Source organism: Coffea eugenioides, unplaced genomic scaffold, assembly GCF_003713205.1.
Source record: "Coffea eugenioides isolate CCC68of unplaced genomic scaffold, Ceug_1.0 ScVebR1_737;HRSCAF=1464, whole genome shotgun sequence".
NCBI lineage: Eukaryota > Viridiplantae > Streptophyta > Magnoliopsida > Gentianales > Rubiaceae > Coffea > Coffea eugenioides.
The window spans coordinates 1-10,295 of NW_020864603.1; the positions used below are offsets into that span (position 1 = coordinate 1).

Genomic DNA, 10,295 nt, shown 5'->3' on the forward strand with positions numbered 1-10,295 from the left:
GGAGTACTATTTTGTTATTCTATCCTAATCTATAGGAAAAGTGAGTCTAAGGAGGCTTGTGTGTTAGGAACTAATAGGTGTGCAAACCTGACTAGACCAAAGATGGAGCCATAGATTTTTTTTACTACAAGTGGGGTTTGAACCCGCCATCTACAGTCCAAGGAAGGACTTGAGTCCCTCCCTAGTAGCCAGGGAGCTAGGCTCAGTGGTTTGTTAACCGTATTCGATCACTGATAGTTTCTATGCGAGTCACGATGGTATGACAATTTTGTACTCGCAATTTGGACCTGCTCTCTGTTGAATTTGTATAGCTATAAGGAGAAAAAAAAATGAACAAAATTTACATATGATTTTATTTGTCCCTTGAATTCTCAGTTTGTCTTGAAACCGAACTTTTCAATCCATGTTCCATCCATAAAATTGTCATCATCCTATTCTTCATCATATGCCCTGGCACCAGTTTGAATTTGTAGACTCTGCATTAGATTGACATTAATGTCATATTTATCTTTAGTTATGCTGAATCCTTCCAAGTTCCAATGGCATATCATTAGCTTAGCCCTGCATGTGACAAGTAATCAGATGATTAAGACAAAAATGGTATCCAAATCATTATTATCTTTGCATAGACATGTTGTTTAGGGATAGGCATTTAGATCAGAAAGGTAGCCCTTCGGATTGTTCTCAAAGCCAGTCCTTGTCACTTGAATTCTGTGGCATAGTAAATTGTCATACTACTCTTGTATCTCTCTATTATTTTTAGGATAATTTCATAAACCTCTCTTGAGGTTTCTAACAATTTCACTAGCCTCCCTTGAGATTTGCAAAATAATACTTACCTCCTTTGTAGTGTTTTATTGGAGGAAAATTACTCATATACCCTAAGATATTATTCCTTATTGGAAACTAACATCTAGCAATTAAGTAATTAGGGTAGTAATTAACTGTTAGTAACTAATTAATGAAAATAGCTATTAGAAAACTTTTGAAATGATGAGCAATAACTTGCAATTTCAAAATGGTGCTAATTGATGTACCAAATATTTGTTCACTCTTAAAAATTGATACACCAAATAGTAATTTTTCTGGATATTTTGTACTTTTAAAAATCTTCACAGTTGCCTTACAATTAAACTTGCAATAGTTGTTTTTGATGCTAAAGGTTGTGGATGAATTTTATGATTTCCTCCTGTAGTTTGACAAGGCTATAGTTTCTGCACCTACACTTTACCTTCAACTTGCGAAATCTATAGAAAATCACCTCAAATTTTCACCTACTGTTTTTCCACCTCAAATTTTGCTGCTTGAACTGAAAATGAGATCCATCTTAATACTCCTTGTTGCCTTTATATGCAAAATGTTAAAGACAAAAAAATAGCCATTATAATCCAATGCACTAGCTGTTGATCTAACTTTGTAGAGAAAGTTAGTTGGTACTTATTTTTGGTTCTTTGCTATTTATACTTACATTCCCTTGCTTTTATTAATATGTTTTTCATTCCTTTACAATACAAGTTGTACACAAGCATAAAGGGTATTTGTTGAATAAAAGTTTTATCTCTCTTCTCAAAGTAATTTTTTAATGCCTTTTTTTTTCTAATTTTGACTGATTTTGTTACCAAAACCTTAACTTCAGGGGAGGTTAGTGTAATTTTACGAACTTGAATTGGAGAAAACCAAAAAGGATTTTTGTAGCGGCTGCTCTATGATCAAATTAAATTGATTAAATTGAAATTTCTAATCCTAGAGCATGAATGATAAATATCTTAACCAAAATAAAACACTGGTTAACAAAATTAACTCAGCGTCCTACTTACGAATCGTTGCCTTTTTTTGTCTGGGAGTAGGATGGGAGATATAATCATCTGGATAATGAACCACAATTTATACTACTGCATTACTTCAAACTTGTTACCTAAATGGCAACTTGAGAATGGGTGGCAAAGGTGGCAGTTCTGGCGGCAACAGCGGTGGAGACAACGGAGGAGGGAACGGAAGTTCTTGTGGCAGTGGTTTGTCTAAGGGCGGAGGCAATGGTGGTGCCGGCGGTGGATATATTAAAGCACCGGGTAATGATAGGTCATATATTTCAAGAGTCGGATTTGAGGCAAATCCTCAGCTCTACATTTCGGGCGTACATGGTAGCCAGAGGGACAAATGGACTTTTACATTGAACAAAATGTTAGAATTTTTAAATAAACATCAGATCTATGTTGAATTGTCAGCTCCATATGGTTTGGATCAACGAAAATTTTATTGAAGTATTAAACTATCTGTAGTAAGTGGATTTTTTGCTTTCCAATTTTGGTATTTTTTTCTTTAGCAATTACTCCATAAAAAGCAATGGAATTTATTGGAAAGATAGTTTAATTTGGAGAGCACTTCCGACTCGTTTGATTAAGTTTTAGATCATAATTACATGCAAATATGGTCATATGACTACCTCCAATGGCCACCTACAAGCAACTTATTTCTTAGCATTTTTTTCAGTTTGATATCTACTCAATTTTCTTGAGGCATAGCATATATATGTATACGATAGATCTACATCTATTCTATGTTTCGAAGAGAGGGGGACCTGAAGAGGTCAAGCAGAAATCGGAGGGGACTGAACCTTGGCTTGCCACATTTTTCGGGACCTCATGGTGGGAGGCAAGGTTTGATCTCCTGGCCTTCCATTCGACCAATTTTGGGCGAATTACTCAGATTATGGTCGAGAAAAAAAAAATCGCATATGTACCGATCTGACAAGCTTCTGGTACCAATCTATGGGTACCGGGCCGTGTCAGCCCGGCACCCAAACTTCGTCAATTATTTTTTTTGACTTCTGACACACAGCGAGAAATTTTTATTTTTTAAAAAAAGCTGTCGGCTACCGGGCTGACAATGCCCGGTAGCCAACAAGGTCTGAAAAAAAGCTGGCTGCCGGGCAGAGAGAGCCCGGCAGCCACAGGCCTTTCCTTAGCTTCCGCTTATAGCAACAAGAATGCCTTCCCATATTTAGTGTAACTTTAGCAGTAATATTGCTGGAGGGAGAAGGGGTGAAGGGGTTGGAGAGAGTTGTTTGTTTTGGTTGATGAAAAAAAAAAAAGAGGCCTAGAAAATGAAATGGTAGCCTGGTCGGGAATCAAATTGAAAGGGAGGAGCCTTAAAAAGGAGGTCACATTCAGGCTTTCAGAAGCAAAATTTTAAGATTACAGTATATTGATTTTAAAAAATTCATTTTGGCTTAATTTTCTACCAACGTGAAATGGAGCTCCAATATATGTGACTTGCATATGTCTCATCACTTTGGTTTGCAAAATTAATGACATTGACAGCACTTGTGGGGTATAGACAGATATTTATTGGGTGGAAAAGAATGAATTCATGATATAAACTTGTGTAATTAATTGACTAAACAGATGCCTAATTAGTAATTAAAAGTATTTGATGGTACAAGTTCACATATTTGAAACAAGTTGTCATATTGACACATCTGACTTTTTATAGGATACAATGAGAACCCTTACTCTTTCCTTTATCAACAATTTTATACCTGCAAAACATAGGGAATTTTATAATGCATTCTTCTTTAGCGCTTTGGAATTTTTTTAAAAAATAAATTAATGATAAAACATTTAATTTGTTAAAATTTATCATTTGTTTTATCATTTAATTTGTTTTAACAAATGATAAAACATGCATCATATATAAAAGAAAATTTAGTGAAAAAGAAAATTTTAATTTGAGTATATAGTAACTTTAGTTGTAAATAGTATTAGGATGAGTTTTAATCGGTTATAATCAGGTATTATGATTAAAATAACAAATAAAGGTGATTACCACTATAAAGAACTCACATTAATTTTTAAAAAACTTCTTGCCATTTCTTCTTGTCTTTCCTGCATATTAAATCAAATATTTCAATCATACAATTTGGGGTATTTATATTTATGTTCATCTTACATTGATTTTTTTATTGCATAATTTCAAATAATTATAAAATCTTTATTTCAATTAAAACTTAATAGACAACTACTTGAAATGCCAAAAAAAAATAACTACTTACATATTATTCAATCGACTTAACGATATATAGTTACTTATATTATAATAGAATATTTAATTAATTATTTTAATTTACCAAATATAAGTATTGAACATTAAATAATGAATAAATTTTTAAAAAGACTTTTATTATAATTTTAAAATATGTAATATTTTTCATCCATGCATAATTCGCTTTTTCGAGTGTCCAATATACTTCTTTGTGCATCTCCACATTTGCATTGCTTCTGCTTATTGTGCGCAAAAAAGTGAACTTTCCACCATAAAAATGTAGCCAATGTTTAATTCTTACCTCCACTTTAATTCCGTGGATGGAAGAATATTGTCAGAAATGCATTCTTCTTTAGCGCATTTCAAAATTTTTTTTTAAATAAATTGGACTGGCTGCTGGGCAGTGTCAACCCGACAGCCAGCTTTGTGCATCAGAGGTGTCGGCTACCGGGCCTTGTCAGCCCGGTAGCCGACAACTTAAAAAAAAATCTGCTGCCGGGCTGTGCAGCATGTCGGACACAAAAAAAAAAAAAATTGACTTGCTTTTGGGTGTCGGGCTGACACGGCCCGGCACCCATAAGTATGCAATAAGCCACTGTCAGAGCCGCAGATGACCGAACTTTCTTTTCCTCAACAATAATCTAAGTAATTAGCCCCAATTTTGATGGTGGCCACTGAGCAATTACATGTTAACTTTGTCACCTTTGTCGTTTTTTCCGTAGAAGACACTACTATTAGATGTTAGAGAATGCATGGTCTTTAAATTCTATGAATTCTAGGCAAAGATCAGTCTTCCCTTTAAATGAATATGAAAAAGAATGTTAACGAAAAAAGTTTTTCCTTGACTGCCAACACGAAGCAATACCATCTCATGGGAATTAATTAAAACTGCCTTAGTAAGTGTGAGTAGTAAAATTTAAATCAGAAGTATGACACTACAAATTTCAATTGTTACCATCAAAGCGCATTAAACAAATAAATAAACCAAAGAAAAAGTTTTTCACCTTCACTGCCATGCATAACTATCTACAAGTACAAAACATCTTACAAGGTCTTAGAAAATTCTTTTTTCCCTCCTTACAAAAGTAAAGTCTTAAAAAATGTTAGAAAAATGATACAAAACGTCTCTTATATTTTGCAACATGATTTTTTTGTCCCTCACTTTTAAAAGTGTAATTTTACGTCTCTTACAAATTTACATTGGTCAAATTTGATCCCTACCTAAGTTTTTGAATAGTTTTTAGTCGGAATGGACCATGTGCTTTACACGTGATCATTTTTTAGGGTTAAAATTGTCAAATTAAATTTGACATAATCCGATCCACAGTTTCTCATAATTCACAAAGTGATTTTTTCGAAAATTTTAAAGATTATTACACAGATAAAAGCATATGGAAAATAAATTTTTTCCCTTTTCTTCCGGGAACCTTATAATATAAATTCCCTAATGATCTGTAATTCGTTTTTCAGATTCTTAGTTGGACTATAGATTGAACAGAAAGCTACGAGGGAATGACGTTCAGAATTTTAAGGGTTAATCTTTATCCACAAATATCTCGAAAAAAGAGTACAAATTCCTTGAATTAGATGTCATATGGTAAAAAATCCGTGCAGTCAAATTAGTTTCCCCATGCAGTCATGCATTTGACTCTTAAATTCACAAGAAAAATTTATCATTTCAAGTGCATAAATTAAATACATCCTAATCAAATTATGCCTATATAAACCCCACTCATCATCCAATTGAAGTATCGGCATCAAAATTGTAATAACTTCAACAATTACTACTGTTGTTTAAGTGATCAAGATTGAAGAGCATTTGGAGATGGATAACAAGGGTTGCAGCAAAGAAACTGGAGCAGGCGCAGCAGGAGCTGGTGGTGGCAATAGCAGTGGTGGTGGGACTAACAAAGGTGGCAACAATGATCTGGTCATGAAGGCTCCGGGTGGTGATGGTGCATATCTATCAAGGACTGGCTTTGAGAGCGATCCAAAGGGCTACTTTTCTGACCTGCATGCTAAGGAGAAGGCCAGCAAATGAAGAAGGGATGTTTGAGTATCTAAAGATAAATAAAAATGTTGACTATTTATGTACTTTCATCAACTCTAAAATTTGGATCAATGGAGATAATATATTGAAGTACTCCCTCCGTCCCACTTTGATAGTCCTGTATTCCTTTTTCAATTGTCACAAATTGTAGTACACTTTCCAATTGAAGAATATAGTTTGTATTTTAATTTTCCTAAAATACCCTTATTCAATGTAAGTAGTTGTTACTATAAACCTACCCCATTTAATGAGAATTGATTCTTTTTTTACCATCAATTCAAGTTCCTATAAAGTTGTACCATATTTAATGTGAGGGTATTTTAGAAAAATAGCAATCTAAATTTATTTTTCCAACAAAGTTAACTACTTTTTCTTAAACTGTGTGAAAAAAGAAACGGGACTATCAAAGTGGGACGGAGGGAGTATTAAACTACCGGTTTTGTGTTCACCCCATTTAGTTAATTTGTGGCTTTAAAGCATTCTTTTGCATTAAATAGTCCCCACATTTTCTTAAGGCCGAATAACCAATAACTATTTCGAAGCCAAATGCACACAATTGAACACAGTTTACAGGTCAATTCCTCAATTTCTACCATCAGAGCTAATAAGGCGATGTTCACTCTTGTCAAGAGGGTTATAGATAAAAACTAAAAAACAAAAACAAAATCTTCGTACATTCTGTACCAAAAATCCAACAACAGTTTTGTCTGGAAGGTCACTTGCATTTCAAGGGGCCTTTTGAAGGAGGCCTTTGATTATATATATCAGCTATAATCTCAAATAATACCCAAAAAACAAAAAAGCTTTAATCAAAAAGCAATAATTAATTTTTTGCCTCAAAGCTTCTCGGTTTCAACTAATAAAGGATCCTGAATATGTGGACGAAAATAGTGCCATAGCGGAAACATCATAATTTATTCCTTGCCACTTTTTTTCTTTTTTTTTGTCAAAAGCGGTATTTAATTTCATTTCTAGCTTGATAGCATAAGGTTTGTTATAAAAGTGTTACTACCCGAGTGATCTTTCTGTGCACTCTATTCTTGACCATGAAATGGATTGGGTGCATTAGAAAAAAAAAGGTGAATTTGAATTTGGCCTTCTAAAATAGACCAACTTAACAATTCAACTTACCAGTTCAACTAAACACTTAAAACTGGAAATTTCGATCCAAATGACGCTTTGTGTCAATTCACATATGTTTATTAATTAAAATTTCGTCAAACTTAAGTGGTATAATGAATTCCTAGCAACTTTGTAAGGGAAGGGCTTTAATGAGATACAAGGGAAAAAGATAGTGAGTGCTCTTTTGATCAGTTAGCTAAAGAGCAACTTTAAAATGGGTCAAGGTGGGAGTTCTGGAGGAGGAGCCAAAGGCGGTGGAGGCAACGGAGGAGGGAAAGGAAGCTCCGGTGGCGGTGGTTCGTCTAAAGGCGCGCAGCGGCAGTGTTGGTGCTGGCGGTGGATATATGAAAGCGCCTGGTGGTGGTGGCTCATACATTTCAAGAGCCGGATTTGAGGCAAATCCTCGAGGATATTTCTCGGGTTTACGTGGTGGCCAGAAGGGCAAATGAACTTGTCTATTGAATAAGATGTTGGAATCTATTAAATAAACGTCAGCTCTTTGTTGAATTATCAGCTTTGAATTAAACGATTTATATTGCCAGGAATATTTGCTTTCAATTTTGACATCTTTTTTATTTTACAATTATAAAAGGCAATGCTTTGAATTGAACTAGAGTTTACATGCAACTGTGGCCATATATATGACTATCTCCAATGACCACGTACAGCCAACTTATTTCTCAGCACTATTTTCGGTTGGAAAATTACTGGATTTTTTTCTGTCTTAGCATATAGCCATCCATATATGCTTGCGATAAATTTTTGGTAAACAAAAAAAAAGGAATTAGTGGGCATTATTTTACAAGACCAAACATATAGACTTTCTCACTTTTGTCATTTTTTTACATAAAAGACACTACTACTATATATTGGATGTCAAAGAATATATAAATAAGAAATGCAAAGCCTTTTCAATTGATCAATTAACTCTAGGCAAAGCTCATTCTTGATTTCTTCCTTCTCTAGTTAAATAAAAATAAATGACAAAAAAAAAACTAAGGAAAGAGTTTTTCCTTGACTGCCAACACGAAATCAGAACATCTTGCTGGAGAATTAAATAAAACTGCCTCAGAAGTCAATGTGAGTGGTTTCCAAATCTAAATTAGAAGTATGACTCTACAAATTTTAATTATTACCAACAAAGTTCATTCTCTCATTAAATCCAAAAGAAAAGAAAAAAATTTGTATGGATACAAATTTGAATTAGTATCAAGAGAGAGAGATAGAACTAGCTAGCATCAAGAATTAGTATCCATTTCTGGAGTATGGATACAAAATTGAATAAGAATAAAGGAAGATGAAAACTAGGGGTGGGCAAAATTATCCGCTAACCCGAAAATCCGTCATATCCGATCTGATCCTATTCGAAAATTAGGATATCCGATTTTTATTATTTGATCGGGTCAAAAGAGGGTCGGGTATCCGCTAAGATGCGGGGTGGGTTAGGGTCACATAATTAAAAACCCGCGGGTACCAGATCTGCCCCTCATATATATATATATATATATATATTATACACACACTATAAAATAATAAGTTAGAACTAAATAAGTAATTTTATTGAACAAATTGTATTACAAATATGAGAGACTATAGTTTATTTATAAGATTCATTTGTAAAGGCCATGATCTTATATTTTATAGAAAAAAGTTTAATTAATGTGGAATATATATATTAAAAATTGTGCTACTTATTTCAACTTTTATTGATTTTGAATTCTTTTAATTTTTTTTCTTTATCTTATATTCTCTTCATATGCTTGTTTCTTGGTGGGAAACCTTTTTTTAGAAAAAAAATTATTAAATCTTAGATGAATGTATAAAATATAAAATTAAATTGGTATAAATAATTTTTAAAAAAAATTAAATAATAAATGGGGCGGGACGGGTACCCGCTGATTCGACCCTATCTCAGCGGATACTTTATAACGGGTACCCGCTGATATTCGGAGCGGGTAAAGGTCAGAAAATAGCTGACCCGCAAGGTGCGGGTCGGGTCAGTCAAATGATGAATGGGACGGGTACCCGACCCGCGGATACCCGCTGATATTTGGGACGGGTAAGGGTTAGAAAATAGCTGACCCGCAAGGTGCGGATCGGGTCAGTCAACTGGTGAACGGGGCGGGTACCCGACCCCGCGCCCACCCTTAATGAAAACAGAGCCACTGAAGAAGATGAGGACAAGTGTGCTGCCAACAGAAGCTGCTACTTTTAAGGATTGGACCAACAGAACACGTCTCTTGTACGTGTCATCATATCCAGCCTTAAAGTTCCAACCGCTCTTTTCATGTCTGAAGCATGTCTTCGGCTTTTCTTTCATCCTCACCGCCTCAATTCTCTGTCTCAGAACACTCAAGTTTCTGTCCAATATATTTGCTGAGTTCCCTGCAAAAAAAATCCAAACACATAAGAAATCTTGAATATCTAATGTTTTTAAAACAAACCCTTAATTATTATCCCAGTTCAACGTTTTTACCATGTTTGGTTGAGGGTTCAATTGGAACAACCATATATAATCTCTCATCCCCGTTATCACGAACAGAAAGGTTAAGTGGGATGCGCCAACTTAGCAGAAAGCAATGAAAAGAATGAAAAAAAAAAAAAAGGCATGCATGAAGTGCCATTATACCGGAGACACTGTATATATGATTATATTCCTGTTAAGTGTCCTAATTTTATTCCTTGTCATTTAAATCCTTCCATTATTGACTAACAAATTCGATTTCAATTTTCTTAGGAACACTACAACTACTATTTGGGCTAGGGACTGGTTTTCGGTTGATTGAGGATTCTAAGTATAACTCAATAATATTGCCATTATGATATTTCAAGATAAAAATATTGCGATTATGAGATAAATGTGGAGAAATTTGATTTTGGACAGGTCCAAAAAGAGAGCTGTATTTGAACATCCCAGAGGAAGATGTAATTATTGATTGTTTATGCCTCCATTAATTACTTGTCAAAATTAAGCAGAGTTCCCAAAAACTTAAAGATTGTTTGGTGTTATGCAGTCCTATACTTTTGCCTTGCATAATGTACGATTAGTGGGTTAAATTTGAGTTCTAATTGTTGCTGAAAA

General features: G+C 34.3%; 1 protein-coding gene across 1 annotated transcript; it reads left to right on the forward strand.

Moving 5' to 3' along the window:
- The first annotated feature begins 1,933 nt into the window (after positions 1-1,933).
- LOC113758804 (loricrin-like) lies at positions 1,934-7,662 on the forward strand. The gene is made up of 3 exons (XM_027301523.1): positions 1,934-2,141; positions 5,841-6,070; positions 7,438-7,662. Exons 1-3 carry the CDS (start codon positions 1,934-1,936, stop codon positions 7,660-7,662), a joined length of 663 nt encoding a protein of 220 aa, XP_027157324.1.
- The last annotated feature ends 2,633 nt before the right edge of the window (positions 7,663-10,295 follow it).

Bases quoted from the DNA above. Each gene is read 5' to 3' on its own strand.
- LOC113758804 (XM_027301523.1), top strand. From the start codon at position 1,934: ATGGGTGGCAAAGGTGGCAGTTCTGGCGGCAACAGCGGTGGAGACAAC. The intron at 2,142-5,840 runs GTAGCCAGAGGG...CTGTTGTTTAAG, and splicing joins CTACATTTCGGGCGTACATG to TGATCAAGATTGAAGAGCAT. The intron at 6,071-7,437 runs GCCAGCAAATGA...AAATGGGTCAAG, and splicing joins ACCTGCATGCTAAGGAGAAG to GTGGGAGTTCTGGAGGAGGA.